Here is a 19,849-nt window from a genome sequence, read left to right as displayed (position 1 = left end):
TTATTTCAAATCTTCACCGTTTTTCTTAGAGAACCTTTCTAACTCTCTCCTCCTTCACTTCCAACATGACACTGACTCACAGAAAAAATGAACAAAAAATTTCTTCACATTCTTCCCCAATACTTTTGACAGTTTTCCTATATCTCTGCCCATCATTCCTTCCTTTCCTCCAGTCTGAAAAGAAATTGTGCACCTTTGTTCAAGACTAATCCCTCCACCCTACTTCTAATCACATTCTCTCTAGGACAAAGGTAATTCTCCACAGTTCATCCCAGATTTTTCTGGATCAAACTCTCCTCTAAGGCCACTCCCTTAGCTGAACAACTTCCCTAAGCCATTCATTCCCATACAACAGGACAAAATGACCTCCTACTCAAGTTGGCAAAAATAGTCCACATTCCTATTTTCTGTTCCTCACTATGGATTTATTCTCCAGTCATGTTTCTGCCTCATTTACTCCATCAGAACCACTCTTTCCAACATAAATCTCCTAGTAGCCACTTGTCACCTCATTCTGATGGCCCTAATCTTCTTTCTCAGAGTCTTCACTCCACCTCCCAATTTTTCTGTCTACTGATTATTCTTTCTGAATCTCTTCAGATGTATCTCTTTTCTGTCTAACCTTTAGATCCTATGACTATAAAGTCTTTGGGAGTTCTCCTTTTTTTGTTCCAATTTTAAGACTGCTTAAAGATGTTTTATATAAATCTTAAAGAAAGATGCTTTTCCTGGACTTCCTGAGACTTCTCATATAGACTAAAAGCTCCTTGAGCAAAATGATGTGCATTTTTGGGTTGGAGTTGTTGCTCAGTGGTAGAGCGCTTGCCTAGCACATGTGAGGCCCTGGGTTCGATCCTCAGCACCACATAAAAATAAATAAATAAAAATAAAGGTATTGTGTCCATCTACAACTAAAAAAATAATAATAATAAATAAATAAATAAATAAATAAAGATGTGCCTTTTTTCTGGGTTATCTAACAGTCTTGCATAAAAGTCAGTAAAATATTCAGCAAGTCATGAATCCATACTTCATATAAGCTAGCAAGCAAAATTACTGTAAAATACTGAAACACTATGATGATGAAAAATAACAGACTAAACAGGTTAGTGATTTAAGTAATCTCTGTTTACTGGTGCTCTAAAAGTTAAGAAGGAGAAGCTTTTGTTTTGTTTTGTTTTTAATACTCCATTAGCAATAAAGCATTAGTGAAATCTGGTATTCATAGTCAAGGGCTTAGATAAAATCTACATCACAGAAGTTTTATTTTTGTTATTATTTGAAAATGAAGATTAGACAGATTCAGTCTTGAATATACACTAACTGGAAAATCACCTTAAAAAGAAGTCTAATCACAGTACCTGTTACAATAGAGAATTTTACCTGAAGATGATTAAGGGAGAGGCCGTTCTGTGGAATCTTCTGCAAAACCACTGCTATCAGAATGCTGACTCGCAGTACGTAGCAGATGATTCTGTCAGCAGAGAGTGCAGTGCATGTAAATCATTAATAAATAAGCTTCAATGAGGAGTGATTTTATTACATATACGATTCCCAACAGATAGAAGACACACAACACTGATTACTCTGGAAAAAGCATGCATTACTTATGCAAAATTATGGCTTCAAAGCACAGGAGGTTAACTAAAGTTCAAACAAAAACTGAATCACATTTCTATTAGAAACTCACTATTCAGTTACTAATTAAGTTCTAATTATAATGTATTTGGGTAAATCCAATTAATGTCTTATCCTTAGAGAAAAATTGGCTGAAGTAAAGATGGTTCTAAGATGGTTCTAATACATGCGTAAGTCCCAAAATAAACCACTTACATTATGCAAATATGTAAAGATATTTAGGAAGTGGAATTAGAAGTTTAAATATAGAACATTTTAAAAACATCTATATCTTTCTCCTAAGAAAATAAAAATACAGTTAAAACCAATAAATCAAATAATTTGAAATGTAAGGAAGCATTCTTAAGCTTCTCTAATGTTTTAAATCATGTGAATATTTTAAAGTCACAAAGCAATTTATAATAATTGCATATAACTTAGGCAAATATATTCAACTAGCACATTAGCCACTGCTAATTCTATAAAATCCTTCTATTCCTTTTTTTTTGTAGCAAAACTCTAATTCCTTGTTACTTAAAAATGTTTTAAGTAAGTAACAAGATCAAACTAAGTGTGGCAAGCATGATCACATTCCATACATACTACAGCTACCACAATGGGAAAGATTTTAGAGCTATCACATTACTAAGAGGGATACTTCATGAGACAACATGGTTCCACAGAACTTCAAAAACACCAGGTTAAATAAGTGTGTTACCAAATTCACATTCATTTAAGATCTGGACCATATCGGGGAACAAGGGAACAATATGACTGAATAAAAATCCAAAAGTTCCTTAATATCCCACTTTAGCTTCAGGTTTCAAGGAAATAGAATAATTTTTCCCCATAAAATTTAGAATAATTTCCTGGGTGGGTGGTGCATGACTATAATCCCAGCAGCTCGGGAGGCTGAGGTAGGAGGATCCCCAGTTCAAAGCCAGCCTCAGCAAAAAGTGAGGCATTAAGTGACTTAGTAAGACCCTGTCTCTAAATAAAATACAAATAGGCTGGAGATGTGGCTCAGTGGTGGAGTGCCCCTGAGTTCAATCCCCAGTAACCCCACAAAATAAAAATTTAGAATAATTCTATAATATTGTTTTGATAGTAATAAGGCTGCATAATAAAATAAGGAATTATTCCATATTCTTGATAAATCTAAGTAGGCTAGAATAATTATAAAACTGAATTGCAATGGGTTGTTATCAGTACTAACTAGGCACTATATTAATTAGAAAAATTATTGATACCTTGTGGAATAGCAGTTATCTCCCTAATTATATGTTTCCATGTCTTTTATTTGTTTTTAAAAAATTAGATTGTGAGCCTCTGAAGGCAAAGAACATTATTGGTTTCTTCATATTCCAGGACCTAGGGACAAGCTACAATAAATGTTTGCTGAACCAATCAATGATAAATACTCATTAAAGCAACAGAAGAATTAAACCAGTCACATAAATGATTGATAAATCAAAGTTCTATCTGTTTGAGCAAAGGGCATTGCACAGGGCTCAGGGAAGCCAAAATAACCAGCATTGACTCAGGTTCTCCCTGCTAAGATCTGTTTAATCTATAGCAGAGTAAGGTCTGCACCCAGTTCCCCTCATAATTGTTGAGCCCTGCATGAGTTCACATTACCTCCTAAATTAGACTGGTTGGGCTTTAGAGGAGGTGTGAGGGCAGCAAAAAGAACAAGAAGGCCTGTATGCAAGTTTCTGCTTTGTGTCAGCACTGTAAGCAATTCATTTCTCTCCTCTGTGAATGGGAGTAATAATAATTCTCCATCTCAGAAGGACTACTTCAGGAGCTAAGTAGAAATGTAAGTGAAACTGTCATAGTATAAAATCACCATCTAGGTTCTTTCCTTAGGCATTTTGTTTTCACCAAAAAACACAGTTCTCCATAGACAAAAACAGAATAAGGATTTCAACCTCTGCCCTGAAGATAGATTACTAATTTAAACCAGTAAGTTAGAAGAAACATTAAAATGAAAAAAAAAAAAAAATTCTGGAAATTATATTGTCCCATATCATAAACAAATAGAAAATCTGTATATTTTCTGCTAAACTAAGGAAAATATTGTATATTTTTTTACAGAAGAGAAAAAATGTGGAACTTTTCTCAACACATCTACCAAATGTTAGCTTGTGACATAAACCGAGTCACTAAGCCTTTCTAGTCCATCCTCAGTATGTAAATGCCAGACTGGATTTAAGATTAGGAGAATTTTAACTTAATTTTAAAGTCCTACTAGTAAGAGGGTATATACAATTTTACTAAACTTGTGAAATAAATATATTATCAGTGATTCTAATTCTGTAAACTATGATTAATCTAAGACACATCCATATCACATTAACATAATTCATAATCTACCTTCCAATGAGTAACATACCATTATTCTCAGTCCCTCTCTCATGTTACACATTCACAAAACCATTTTACTGTTAATTTGTAAGTCTGATTAACAAAATAGAAACATTTTGTTTATGCCACCAGAAAGAAGAGACCCAAAATTGTTAAGAGGAAGAACAGAGATGTTAGTAGAAATCACGTTCTATCTTTCCCACCACTAAGAGCTTGCTCTTGAAAATAATTTTTGTTTTACTCTCCTTGTGACACATGGCAAACTGCTTTGACCAATGTGTCCTTTGTCTATCCATCTAAAGCAAAGACTTCCTGAATGTGGTGAATTCTGCCTTACAGCTCAGAAACATAACGTATGCTTATGAACATAACAAAGGAATGAAGTTTAAATATGAAAGTTCTCTCATTTCTGGCTAGAACTATAGTAATCTAGTGCGAGAGGAGTTCTTTTTCTTTAGTACCATACTGCTGAAAAGAAAAATATTACATGCAAATTGTCTCTTATTAAGTGATTTCAGGGGATCAGGAGGGAAAAACATGTAATTTCCTATTCTTAGAATATATAAATCTTTGTTTAAAAAAAAACAAAAACAAAAAACCAGGTGGTTCAGCACATGTAAAGTTTAAAAATAAATACTCCTACCTTTAGTGGTCAATTAAACTTCTTTCTCTCATTCCACTAAATCTCAGAGCTTTGTAAATTTAAAACCAGACATTCTTTTTTCTAGTGCAAGTTAAAAGTGAAAGGAATGGATTCAAAGGTTCTTTGGTCAATAATTAATTATTCAAAAGAACAGTGGTTACCACCTCTCACCTTTGATCCATAGCTTAAATTTAATTTACTAGGTTTAACTATTGCTAACAGATTGATGCTTTTGGCCAGAGGTATAGACAATGTAATATGGTTAGGAGCCATGCTGAATGGAAATTCAGAGACAGATCACCCCAAGCACATATTTTACAATCATAACAATGTAAAAAGTAGCCCTAATCTTTTGCTCTTTCAGTTACTTTCCATCCAACTCTTATTAGAACTGAAAAAATATTTAGAGCACACAGAAAATGTGTAATGAGGTCTATATAGGACAAGCAAACTAATATTTAGTTCAGAGTACAAAAATCTTTAAGAAAGTAACATAAAATTTATAACCAAATTGATAGTGAACCATGCTTACCTGTGTTTCTGATCTTTTTACACGTACTGCTACTACACATACAGATAGGTAAAACCTCTTTTCCAGGTCAACTAACAACACTGGTAAGGTGCGCAGGAAACTACTGCCTATCAGTTTACTTACCTCTTTTGGACTTGGCGAGACCTAGCTGGAAGTGGCTGGAACATGAGGAGCTTCCTCCCTCTGTACTCTGAACCTAACAAGAATTTTATAAGTAGTTCAGACTAAAAGAACTTACAGCAAAGAATAATCTCTTGATATCCATTTATTAAATAAATTAGCTTAAGGTGCACTAATGCATTACATACTTCAATTTAGAGACATTTTATCTCAAACTTTTTTAAATGCTCTACAACTTACTTTTCAATCTAGTTTCCAGTTAATAACAACACTCAACTTTGTAGCTAATGAGAAATAACTGCATATATAAATGATATTTTTTCTAGAAGTTGCTAGTAGATGAAACATAGACCGATAGAGAAAGTTCCTAACTATTAAACTCAAAGTAGGATCAATTCCAGGACAAATGCTAATATACTCACTGCAGCTGGCCTCTGTCTGACACACAGTTAAGATAGTTTACAAGTCTTGCATCTCTGAAAATGGAATATCATGCTCCCATGATAAAATTTTCTAAAATTTCACAAATTTCTGTTATCAAATGTCACTCATGTGTAAGACTGCTCTGTTCTGATATGAATGTTCTTTTGATATTCTGAGAGCTTTACATCCCTAATAATGCTATTGGAAGGAAATATCAAACCCACAAAAGTTGTCTTTTGTTGTCTTTGTCTAACTGCACAACTACACCACTTAGGAATTTTCAGATCCTTAGTTGCTGTTCCTACCCCACAATACTCTTATCTATTTTAAAATAATCTAAATCAAGATGAAACATTTGAAGGAGGGGAAGGTATGCTAAGTTCCATCATATTATCCTATAATGATTAATACTTAAAGAGTAAATAACATCCCATAAGATGAGCAAAGCAAACTAACCAAACATGGTTTTTTTGTTTTTTTTTTTTTTTAACCTTAAACACTTGAACAGATTAGAGAGCAAACATCAATTGGGTTTTAAGGAGAACTGTTAAGTTTTTTACTATAAAATTATTTAAGAATAAAGATTCCATATGAAGAAGAGTGAAAAGCTGACATTAAAAAAAAAAAAAAACCAAAGGTTAAAGAAATTATTATCCAGTTTAAAAATTGCTTTTTTCTATACAGTTTCATGAACTCAAGTCTATGAATGTTTTTTCTTTCTTTCATTGTTTTTTTTTTTTTTGTGAATTCAACTATTACATCTTATGTTTTTCAGTAGTGATAAAATCCAGGAACCTCACACGACAGTCCAACATTCTACCACTAAGCTATATCCCCAGCTCATATTAATCTTTTATCAGGCCTCTCTCACATGCTACCAGTCTATGAATCTTGTAGAAATCAAAAGCACAGTGGTCATATAAACCATCACCTGCAAATAAAATATATAAATAAGGTCTATCATTCTTTGCTATTATTTACAATTATATTATTCAAAGCAGCAGATGAAGGTTCAACAGGAAAACCATTGTTTTGTGTGCAGGGGAACAAAATGCATTTTCTTTTTATATTCAACAAAAGGCCTATTATTAGCTGTTATTTAGGCCTAGCCTACTTCAAAGAGTTTTCTATGAAATAAGTACCAACCAGATCAAACAGTATAAGAAATATCCAAATGACTATATTCTAAGAATCTTGGCTCAGATATAGACTTATGGTACACCAAATTATAACCTCTCACTTTCAAATGTAGAATTATCACATATTCTATTTCCTTAGACTTATAAAATTAATCACAAAAAATAACATGATTTTAATGAATGTTTCTTCAGTGTCCTATCCTTCAAGGTGCTGCTCTAGGCAAAGAATCTACTCTCCCTTCTTTCATTACAAAGTCCATTAACTGTAAGAAAGGAGCACTTTAAAAAGGAAAGCTGAGAGGGTCATGTTTTACTAATACAACTTACTAATGCCAGCATTATTATTCTCAACTCAGCAAAATCATAATACACAGTAGTTGAGCCAGAAAAAAACATGCTAGTGATAGTGGATGAATTTCTTGGTTTATCATGTTTTATTACTGGTTACAGTTATACAAAAGAAAGAAAGCAGTCCAACTTGAGATGGGTACTCTACAGAGAAGTATAATGCAAATACAGAAACAAGATTTATATGACAGGATTTTCCCTATTCAATGGTTTCAAATGCTCAGAATTCTGATTATCTGCTACAGCTGGCCTTTCATTTAACTGATAAGAATGACCAAATTTAAATGAGTTGAATGAGTGATGGGTGTTCATTATATTATCTAATTTAGGGTGTGAAATTTTTCATTAAAAAAAAATGGGGGGGGGTGGGGAATCCCTTCTAAACCAAAATGCTAAAATGGCTTGGTCTCTATATTTGGGAATTCATAGACGTATGAAAACAGCTTTAGAATAACCCACACATTTGGTTTACTTCAAAGACCACAGTTCTGAATCAACTTTCTAATGTGGCAGGCACCTACTTTGGTTTCTTAACAGCTATGCTGTTTATCTTGACTAAGACACAGCTTCTAGGTACAATACTAGTACACTGTATCCTACAGGACAGCAATGCTGGATGTTCTAATTCAAATAGCCCTTCCTCTAGGGTTTAAAGAGATAGTTATAGCTCTTATCATTGTATAGGCATTGTATATAAAAATAATTATGGAATAAAATCAAAATTAAGAGTTCTAGGAAATATAACTGTTTAATTTTTAATCTCAAATAAAGTCAAAAGAAAGCATTGTTTTTCCAAACAAGTACTATGGGACTATGCAAAGAAAACTTGAGTTCTTGTTCAACGTCTAACCCTACCAACCAATCTGACCCACAGCAAATTGTAGGGGGTAGTTTAAAGTAGCTAGTTAGTAGAAAAAACTGAATTCAGGTTTCATTAATGCCATTTCTTTTATCTATGATAATTATCAGTTTTCTTAATTGTAAAATAAAAATGAAAATTCTCACATCACAGGTCCTTAGGTTGATCAAATGTGACTGTAAGTGAAAGTACTATGAAACACTAAAGTAGTAAGCTATATGATAGGTGACCCCTTTCTGCCATTGTCCACTGGCATCCCTGCACAGCCCCTGCCCTGACCCACAACATACTGATAGAGAAGGGAATATTACATCCCTCAGAAAGGTGGGAGAACCACTGCTGTAGAGCAGTATCAAATGCTACAGGGTATGGGCGACATATTTCTCATCTGTAAAGGGAGATAACTGAAAAATAAATTCACAGATGCCTTTTTGTGTTAAGTCTATGATTCTATAACTGTGTGAAATTTTATCTTAAATAAAGCTCTCAAATTTTACAACACACACACATGTGCACACACTCACATATGGAGCTTATTTTTGTTATGAGATAAATACTTTTGTAAAGTTAACAAGGCAATTTAGATAAAAAGCAAGTAACAAAACTCAGTGGTTACTTGAGTTCTGAAGGACAGACACTTGTGCAGATGTCATGTGTTAGAGTTCACATTCTTATTTAAAAAAAAAAATAAGACGGTCAAGGAACAACCTATTTTTCAAACATTTGGCTAATTTGAGACAATTTTAATTTAGACCAATAAAGTGATTTAAAAATCCTAAAACTTCACAACTAAAATAATGAGGTATATTACTTAAATAAACAATCAATATGAACATTAGAAACAATTACCAAAACTTCAGTAGCCTAAAAAAAAGGCTATTATATATATATACCCAATAATGGTTATATTTAAATAGAAGTTCATTTGCAGAGTAAGACAAGCACATGACATGCTGTTTACAGAAATTTACAGATGAAAGTTTGCCTTTCTCTTATACCTAAAAATCAAACAACAACTTATTAAGTAGGATCATTTCGATTTAACTGTGAATCATTCATATCATTAATCTATGGTTCTGGAGGGTTACCATGAGGTATTCAAAATAAGCCATCAGGAAGAACACAAGAACTGTCCAATCAAGTCAATAAAAGTTAGAAGACTCTGCCAAGCATCATAAGGAAAAGGAAAAGAAAGTTAAAAAACTGGACGGTAGTATTTTGTAAACACTGCAACGTTTTATGAAACAAGATGACTTTTCATTGAAAATAGTCTCTGACCCTTTTTCCCCTTTTCTTCTCTTTTTTAACTAAAGAAACAGCTACTTTTCATTCTCCTGGGCCTAGATCAGTCTTGTCATCTATTTAGCTCTCTTCACATTTAAATATTTCCTCTCTTTGGTCCTGTGACTATCAGGTTTTGTCAGGTCTTACCTCCCTTCTCCAGTGGATTAGGCAGTTTCATGCACACAGCCACATCTGGAATACTTTCTCCTAACTAGCCTCCCAAAGCAGCTGCAGTGGGGACAATCTGAGAAGTGGTGTACTGAGGGAAAGAGAGCACTAACTTATGTTTTCTTGCCTCTTGTACAGGAAGAAAGTTCATAATAGGAATCAAACCTTAACTAAAAAGAGTCCGAAGGACAACTGTTACGAACTACTTTGAATGGAATTAAATGTTTGCTTCAATAAGATTGTTCTCTTCATCTGTCAATATGATTCGAATCATGCTTAAGAGGAAATTAAAATAACACACTATTTCCCTTCTTTATCCATTGTTCTACAAGCTTTCTTTAAAGTTCCCAAAGGGATAAAAACACAATTCTAGGAGGTTTTTATCCATATTTTAAATATAGCTGAAAAACAAGGATTCAGTGTCCTTAAATTTCTCCCTATTTACAATGTAGCTATGGTTGACCAATTTTTTTTTTGAAAAAAAAAATCTTCCATTGTCTTTAATGCATGTTAATTGTGTACTTAAAAAAAAAAAAAAATCCACGTTACTTTTTTCATTAGCTGATTTGACCAGCAGGGGGAGCAAAAAATTTAGTCTCTATCATTAAAAGTTGTCACCAAAGTACTTTTAGCACTTTATAAATGTTTAAAAGACATTTTGTGTATGCTATTTAAAAATGTTAAAAGAAACAACACACACAACAGTTCAGAATTTAGTAATTCTAGAAATTAAAAGGAACTTATTTGACTTATATGAAAATACCCACGCAAGAGTGTCAATCTGTCTGTTATTACCACGTCAGAGTTCCAACTACCTACATTTTGTATAGATTTTTATATTCTGCTGTTGTATTAAAATGAGTAAACTGTTCATCACATATAATTATCATAGAAGAGGGACCCTAACAGAAGACAAGAACTTACACTTTATTATGAATTCTAGGACAAGTTTAGACCAAAACAAAATCAAAGGAATCAGTGAAATAGGACAATGGTTTTCAGTGCACTGATCATAATCATATTCCATACTCATTGTAATGAGAAATAAACTATGTTAGGAATTAAAGAAACAAAATATAAGAAGAAATAAAGGGAAAAGTAGCTTACAGGAAAATGTAAATATTCCAAAGAGCTTCTCCTGTTTTCACTTTTAGTTGTAATTAAAGTATCAAAAACATATTCAATGACCACAAAAAAGGAACATAATCACATCAGTAGTTGAAATTTTGCAATAAATGAAACATCTCCACTAATGTGAAACACAACACTCACCTAAAAGGATATGTATGGGCAGAATCAATTATCCCATTTTCCAATTTCCTAAAATAATGACGTGATTCTAAAACTACTAAGAACAATCACTAAAGTGAGTTTCATAATTAATTTCAAAAAGAAAAATAGCACATATTCCTTAAGTGCAATTTATAGCTGCAGCTTTTCACCAGCACACATATGCCTGTTTCCTCATGTGTAAGCTAAGAACATCACTGTACCTCCCAGCCTTAGAAGTACTATACTTTAAACCAAGTACAGTGCCTCCCACAAGGTGGGCAGCTGAGCAATTACCTTTTCCTGACCCTGGCTACACAGTTCCAACTCCTAAGGATCAGTTCCCACTATTCAAAAATAATTTTAGCCAAACTGTATCAAAATGATTATTTTTATCTTGTTCAACCTGAAATTTATGTTAACAAGAATATCACTGGGTAAAAATTAAAAGTCAGTACACATTGGTCTTTGCCATGTGCAGAAACCCTACTAAGTGGCCTTTCAAAGCCCACTCCTAGAGGATTCCTATGTGCCCCCTTCGGGTGTACAAGACCTTCACAAACACCTAGCCTAGCCTCTTTCACCCTTTCCTTACCACTGATATGCCACAAGAAAAGCTCCCCCAAAGATGAGACAAACAGAAGCAGAGACAGAACTCAAAGCCCTGTTTGATTTCAAAGCCTCTGTTTTTAACTATTACGCAATACTGATTTGAATTTGAATAAGTTCTCTCAAAGTTTTCTTGGGCATCAACATCTTGCATGAAAGTGAAAGTGAAAAGGGGGTTACAGGTCAGATATCCCCTAGTGGATGACAGAAATCTAGATGGGCTGATCCCACCTGCCTCAATGTCACATACCAACTCTTTGTGAAACATAAACCTTACAAAGTCAACATCAGTATAAATTTATTTTTAATATGAATTAGCTACTTCTCATTTCACACATATTTTTTGGCTTTTTTTTTCCCCTTCTTATTTCACACTTTTTTTTTTTTTTTGGCTTTTTTTTTTCCTCTAGCTCACTATTTAAAACTGGTCTCCGGAAGTTGTTTTTTTTTGTTTTGTTTTGTTTTTTAACCTACCTCTTCCATTTCAAAGGAGTCCTTTTGCTGTGTCATTATATTTCTTATGGATGGGATCGTCAATGGTGCACAAGGTTCTTTTTCGAGTACAGATTCGGGGACATTTTTCAGTTCACTGCTGGTTTCCAACTCACTCTGGCTGGAAATGTTGAAACCACCACCTGAATCAGGTTCTACAACAGACTCCTCAGGCAATTTACTCTCATGACTTTGAGTCTCTTTACTGTGTTCACTTTCAGTTTTTTGGTTAAAATTACTATTTGCTTCATCAGAAACTCTGTCAGTGTCAGCATTCTCCAAAACCACTGTAGAAACACCTGAGGCTTCTTCTTTAACCGTAGCTAACATAGATGACGAGTCTTTCTTCTTTACAACTTTTTGAGATTTTTGATCACTTTTATTGCCACTTTCTTCAATCACTGAAACATTTGGAATCTTTCCTTTTTCAATTGCTGGGGAAGGACTGCTACTTTCTCCTTTCTCTGTTTTATCAACACATAAATTCAGTTTTGATAGTGTTTTCATTAATCGATTTGCAGTGTTACTTCGAGTTAAAGGTGGAGGCGAGTCTGTCTCCTTGTTAGAGGTCACTGAGGACATACTTCCAATTCTCTGAAGGGGAGTCCCAGAGACTTGGGAATATAAAGAAGAAAATGCATTGGCCACAGTAGTAAGCACTTCAATTTGACGAAAGCGGCCTACAAAAAGAAAAAAATAATAATTATTTATACTTTTTTATGTTTGTATATACATATTATTAAACATATGGTGTTGTTTAGAATTCTAGTAACTGAACTTAGATAAAAAAATTATACAATCATATTTTTTCTTTATCTAACATTTTAGCCTTCTCTCATTCACTGGGTAGAGAGAAAGAGGAAGATTTTTAAACACTAGAATTTACATTTTTAAAAAAGAAATCAGAAATAAGCACAAAGCATGATGGCAGTACTGAATAAAATAGAACTAGCTATAGATCTATAGTTGTGATTTTATGTCTTAGATGATTAAGAGTCTTTCAAATGCTTTCCTAAAAGTTAAAATGCAAACAAGCATATATTTTATTTTAATTTTTGGTTTTTCTTTATTTGTTCTAATTAGTTGTACATAAAAGTAGAATGCATTTAGACACATCACAAATAAATGGAGTACAACTTCTCACCCTTCTAGTTACACGATGTAGAATCACACCAGTCATGTAATCATACATGCACACATATACTGTCCGATTCACTCTATACCCCCGTATCCCCTCCCCTCTTTTTACTCCCCTCTGTCAAGTATATATATTTTAGACCTAATAGGGATGGATTTAGAGCTCTTAAAATTCTGAACAAACTAGGGAATCCTGTTTCTGAACCACTAGTCAACAAAGGAAAAATAAGCAAACATGTGAAATGGTCAAATTGGTCATGCTACTTTAGATTTACAGAGAAACATCTGAAATTGATTGGCTTTATTTAATACTACAAGGTCACCCTCCTACTTCTTTCCTTCTTGAACAAATGTAATGTGGAGACAGCACAGGTAAAGAAAGTTATGGTAGCACTAAAGTGAGTCAAGAACTGGGGAAGAGAGCAAGAATAGCTAATTTAACCTCTATCAGTAAAATAATAAAAATCCTGATTAAGTAAAAGCTAGTGTTAATTAACCTTATTCACCCTCAAGTGCTCTTCCTAAAAACCAATAAGCCCTTAAAAATAAGACCATCTTGCTACAGATGCTATAATTTTAACAAATAATATGCAAACACTTAAAAACCTTACTTGTTAAAGCATAATTTGGGTTCTCTACTTCCATCCGTTGCATTTGAGCACTCAAAAATACTTTAATATCTATCCCTCTGGCAAATGATGAAGAATTAAAAAATCTGGAAGGAATTTTAGAAGCAATATCTGGTTCATCTCGTCCAAATCCAAGATTATAAAGAATTTCTTCAGGATCTTCCTCATAAAGTTCCAATAATTCTGAAACACTATAATAAAAGGAAAAAACCAAGATATAAATTTATAGTCCACTCCACATTATATATGAATCCATATTCTTGCTTTCTTGTGATAAAATCATTTTCTTAGCTTCTGCTCTTTAAACTATTATTTATTTCTACATTTTTATACATTGTGTGCTAATGGGACAGATGTACAGTCCTTAGAAGGGGTTCATTCTCTCAGGCTGCCAGTGTTGGGAAAAAAGAGCTAATCCCTAAGAACACAGAGACTCTCTTCAGATTCCTCACCTCATTTTTTTGTTTGTCATTTTAAGAGACACCCAGTAAAACAATAAAATAACCAAAGGACAGATAAGGCAAAGAAGGATTAAAACATAAGTAACAATAATGGAAAACTACACAAGGAAGTTGGTAGAACTTTGGAACTGGGGAACATACTGAGAAACTTGAGTTTTCCTAGGAGAGGCAATAAAGGTAACAACCCGATCTCAGAAAGGGAGGAGGAGCTTCCTTTAAACTCTCAGCAGGTCCTCTCAGGAAGTAGGAGGAGTAAGGTAGGGGGAACAGGTTATATAAAGGTAATTTCTTGACCTGATTCTGTTGGGAATTAAATTTTTATTACCCTTCCCTCACATAGTGATAATCCAAGCTAAGAATCACTAAAGAAAACAGAAAAAATTACAGATAGAACTTGAACAGGAGGACATATGAATTTATTTCAGAGAAATGCTCATATTGCAATACAAAATTTGGATAAGCTTAAACAGATTATAGGCACATGCTTATTGTAATATATATTTTAAAGAGTTCTGGTTTAATATTTTGAAGAGAAATTCATTCTTAAATATCAAGCTTTAAATCAGAAAGGACTATTCTGATTTTTATGTTAGAGTTAACTCAAGTACCTAACAAAATGGGAAATTTGAGTTCTCTACAAGTAAAAGTTCCTTTTCTGTGCAGTTTCTTTTTCTGTTTGACAGGACTAAAGTATTTATTCACTAATGGATTCCAGCAACATTATAAACATTTTTGGTTGCTTTTTATTGAATCTCACAGTTTTTTTAAAAAAGAAACTATTGTCAATTATACCAGTTCAGGAAACACTTCCGGTTCCTTCTGATTTCATTCTATTAAGGTCAAATCTCAGACTGAAAAACTGACCAGTAGTTCAGTATTGTCCAGTGTCACCCTACCAGTAACTTCAGAATGAGTTACCTTGAGACTGTCCCACTGCTTTTCCCAGACCCAGTAGAATTCATACTTCTCCCTTTCTGATGAAACTGGAGCCTTCTCTCTTTCGCCAAGATATTATTGCTAGAAACATAATAAGATAATATAAAACTTCATTTTCACTAATGTTCTTCATTTTAAAAAGAAACAAAACAAGACAGTTACATACCCGTTTTCAATTTGAGCATCACTTTCATGGAGGTGGTTGGCTACAGAAAAAGAACAAATATAGAGTACAACTTATTAGAAGAGCTGTAATGACAATAACACAATTATCAAGAAACAAATTACCTACAATATTATAGCCAAATGCCTAATATTTCAAGTCTTGTCTTGGCTCATTAAATCTGCATCATTAAAAGTAATATACAGATCAATAAGATCTGTAGCTTTTGTAGGTTGTTTCCATATTTTGACCAGCAGCTTTTGTAGGTTGTTTTCATATTTTGGCAACACAAAACTTGATTACTTAAAGTAAAAAGAACTATGGCTAACGAATTAAGTTTCTTTAACAGGTTAGAAAAAGTAATGAAAAGGTTTGCATGTTATGTGGTAATATATGTATTACTGTTAATTTTAAAAGCTCTTAATGAGAAATACCTTAAAAGCAATGCATGATTTAGCACTATTTAATGTACAAATAGTATTCAACTATTTTCAATGTGTTTTTAAGGTAACATCCAATTTTTCATATACACAACCTGAAAATTTCTACTCATTTCAACATACTTTCTTTTAAGAATTCCCTTTTAACTATACCTGAGATTAACAAGGCCTAAGCAAATTAATGTTAATTTTTAGAATAAAATTTACTTCATTTAATCTTAATGGGCAAATATAAAGAATGAAATTAATTAGAAACTATTTCAGCACATTGAATTTTTTTAAAATTTCTGATCTACAAAATCATGACAGTTTGTTTCTTTGACCATCTGTCAGAATGGTGCCTGACATATAGCACTCAGTAAATGTTTACTCAAGGAATGAAAATAGCCTCAAAATAATTTTCAGGAAAACAACATAATAACTTTATTCATTTATGGGACTCCTTATTAGGTTTTGGTTTTCAATAAAATCATTCAATATTAGGAAACCACCAAGGCAGATATCAAAAGTGCTATTTATAGTAATGCCAAAATGCATTTTAATAAGAGGTTAACAGTATGTTCAAGTGCACTGAATGAGAATTAGGAAGTTGAAGATCTTAAGGAGTTTGTTCCTTGAAACCATATTAACAGAAATAATAAAAACATATTCATATATTCAGACTTTTAGATGTTAAAAGGTTCTAAATTAGTAATCTCACAGATGGATTTAAAACAGAAGATCAAGGATATTATTCAGTGCACAAATTCACGATCAATGTAATTTTTAAACATCTAATAAAATTCTTAAATTCTTTCAAAAATACACATATTAATAATAGAACTATATAGTAATAACCTTTTCAAATGATGAAATAAAGCATGATCAATGAACTATGAAATTCTAATTAAAACACTAGCAAAATAGTTTTCAAATTCCTAATTTTAAACAGTGTAAAACTGTATTGTGAGCCCACAGGAAAATATTAACTGTGAAAATATAAAAACTGTGCAATACACTTTTAAAATACTTAATGTAGTCTGGAATAGACACAAGTACAATGATGTCTAACTAAATTCCATTAACAGTGCATTTTCTCTTTGTCTTTTAATCTGCTAAAAATCAGGAAAAAGAGGAAGGAGAAAAAGGAGACACTTCAATGCAAGGAGAAAGACAAGCTGCAGCTGCATGACATAAGTCCACACTAAAAATAAGCTTTACTTTAATTTTCTCGTGTATAAATATTTAAGCTTCCTTCCTTCTTCAGGACAGTTCTCTCGGTTATAGCACCACAGTTTTTCACCAACAGTGCCTTTAAACATTCAGTGGTGTTCCTGCACCATCCCTATAAGTATCTCACAGACCATGACTAGATTATAAAAGAAAATTACTGTGAAACATGTCTGAGCCATTTTCATGAACTTTTAAGTTTAGCACTGAGGATCATAAACTTGAAAACACTCCACATTTTATTTAAAAAAATAAAAAAAACTCCATAAAAATACAATTCTTCCAAACAAACATACCTTCAGCTCCCAATGATAAATCATCTTCAAAACTTCCTCCATTTCTCACAAGCACACCTAAAAGAAACATGAAAATTCAGAAAATTCATCCTGGTGATCTGTTCTTCCCCACCCCCATGTAAAAAACAAACAAACAAACATTATTTTAGTTAACCCAAACTGATCAAGCAAAACATTTTATCAGACGTGTATGTACTCAGACATAAATGTACTCAGACATCATGATAATCATATAATTTTAAGAAGCAAGCATAAGCTTTTACTTTATCTTAAAGAAATCCTGTTTGTGGCTAGGTAAAGCTCTCAAAGCTAGATATACAGCCTATCATACTTAAGCCTCTAAAGATGTTCAATTAGATAACATATCTTACCCAAGTGTTTCATGGAAAACCAGATCCTAGAGCACTCATACCTCTTAGCCCCTTTCACATTAAGCCAGGAGCTCAAGCTAGATTTTTCTGACACTGTAAATGTTTTTATATGCTTTGCCACTACCTGCACATTCTCGTTGTACTTTGAACTTGAGAATTCTCTCTTGGGTGGTAAAATTTCAGGTGTGTCAATGTCAGTTAATGTAAGCAAGGGATGTTGCACTAAAGTTGATATAGTTTGCTCATAACATTTCCCTTATGTTTTCATACCATATTTCTATATGTAATCTTTATAATACCTAACCATGCAATAATTCATCAGACTGTGGAAAGGTTTGGTAATTTGCTTTAATTTTCCTGTCTTATGGTTTATGACACTTTTTCCCTTTGAGCTTCTAGCTTAGAACATTCTATTTTATAAACACCACTTTTATAATTGATACATCCACTTTTACTCAAGGACAAATGAAAGAGGGCCCTCATTAAAAAAAAATAAAATAAAAATGAATTTAAAAGACCTAAAAGAGCAGCTGCTTCTTACCCTTCAGTGTTCCGGTGCTTTGCTCATCCAGTGAGGCTCCCAAAGGTGTACTAAAACCACAAAAACATAGAAGCCTATCTTGTGAAAAGCTGTCTGGAGAACTGTCACATACAGCCTTACTTAAAGAGTTATAGTCAAGTAAGCGTCTAAGCAATTTAGCTCTCCTCCCAACACACACAAGGAATGTAAGTGGATTACATAAGTAATATCCTACTAACTAAGCAAATACCTATCGTCAAGTCACTTCACCAGGAATGACTTAATCACATCTGATCTGCCAGCAATTAAAAACTAGAATAGCAATTAAAAATCATATGAAGTGGCATTTTCTTTGCAAAAACAAAAGGGGGGAGCAAAAAACAATGACAATATAAATTAAGAAAATATCTGTTCCTCTCAATCCTTTCCACAGAAACAGAAAACAGAATTAGAAGAAAGCAAATCTTCAGTAGCAGGTAAATTAAACCTTAGTCAAATTAAAAATTTAAGAATCTACTTAGAAATGAGGTTCAACAGTTTGCTTAAATGTCATCTGCCAATTTATCACTAGCATTTCTAAGCACCACCTGGTACCTCCTCTACCCCAGCAACTACCTATTCTAATATAAATGGTGAAGCCTAAAATTCACTTTTTCCTTTTAAACTAAACATTTCATACTTTTTTCATTTAACTCTGAAAATTAGTTAAAAAAAATAGCTTGAAAATAAACATTAAGAATCAGCTAAATTTGTTTTCACATTTTTATAGTCCAAGTACAACTGACTTAGAAATTTCTCTTTTCAAATACAAAATACTTTTACTTTTTTCAAAATAAAGTTAGAGTAAGAAACATTGTGTTAAGTTGTTTAGGATACAAACCTTTTTTCAGTAACAACTGACACCTGTTATAATTTCACATCAGATATGGGATTAATCATGAAAATATCTGTTTCAAAGAAATGTCACTGAAATGCCAATTAAAATTTATAACCTTCTGCAAGCAAATATTCAAGCACTGGTAGTTTTTTAGAAAGTAGTGCTTCTGAAATGTAAAACAATCACAACCAATTGCCATAAAGATACTAATAAAACTTTTAAACTAAGGTTTTACATATATTTTAATAAAACTCTATGCCTTTAAAAAGCCTTTCTTTTTCCCTGATGGTTCCTTTCTTAGGTCAAAACACTATATTACTCTGGCCACAGATGTCTCCACTGGTCTGTGCACTAACAGAAAATAGCAAAGAAGAAGAATATAGCTGGTATTCTTCTTCAAAAACAAGTCTACATTTTTATAGTTACTCCCTCCAAATTCTATCAAAATCTCTCTTTTTAGATACCGATTCAAGTAATTTGTTTCCATTTAGTTTAAAAAGAAATGGTTCTCAAAATAAAGACTCCCTTTAAGGAAACAAAGCACTGTGTCTTTATTCAGGATACAGACAGCAATGAGAAAACAAAGAATATTTGAGACATTATCAAGGGGGAGGGGATGCCCAATTCTGGGAAGAACTCTAAATAACTATTAAAAAAAAAAAAATACAAGTACATATATCCTAGCAGTCAACTCCATGATAATACAGCAACATTAAAAGACTACTTGTTCTAGTTTTCCCCAATACAAATGAATGATGCTTTTTCATAGAACAGTTGCAATTGTAGGAACAAAAAGGAAAACTATGAGAGTAGCAGCAGAATGTATCTACAGAAATCAAGTTTAGCAACAAAACTTCTGGAATTTTCAGGGCATTTGCTCTTGCGCTTATCTGGAAAGACACTTATTTACTACCTAAGCTGATAAGATCTCTTCCACAAT

General features: G+C 32.9%; 1 protein-coding gene across 1 annotated transcript in view; it reads right to left on the bottom strand.

Annotated features, from left to right (window-relative positions):
• Positions 1-19,849, bottom strand: part of ITPRID2 (ITPR interacting domain containing 2) — an 86,734-nt gene that overhangs the window by 14,783 nt on the left and 52,102 nt on the right. Inside the window, 11 exon segments of the mRNA XM_079134565.1 lie at positions 1,384-1,407; positions 1,409-1,474; positions 5,284-5,312; positions 5,315-5,336; positions 5,338-5,355; positions 11,853-12,550; positions 13,619-13,827; positions 15,016-15,114; positions 15,200-15,239; positions 17,142-17,198; positions 18,054-18,103. Of these exon segments, the coding sequence (XP_078990691.1) occupies positions 1,384-1,407; positions 1,409-1,474; positions 5,284-5,312; positions 5,315-5,336; positions 5,338-5,355; positions 11,853-12,550; positions 13,619-13,827; positions 15,016-15,114; positions 15,200-15,239; positions 17,142-17,198; positions 18,054-18,103 (1,312 nt within the window).

The sequence above is a fragment of the Sciurus vulgaris genome, assembly GCF_902686455.1.
Source record: "Sciurus vulgaris genome assembly, chromosome: 3".
Lineage (NCBI taxonomy): Eukaryota > Metazoa > Chordata > Mammalia > Rodentia > Sciuridae > Sciurus > Sciurus vulgaris.
The sequence above is the reverse complement of the archived record's forward strand: the minus strand, read 5'-3'. Positions and strand labels throughout refer to the sequence as shown.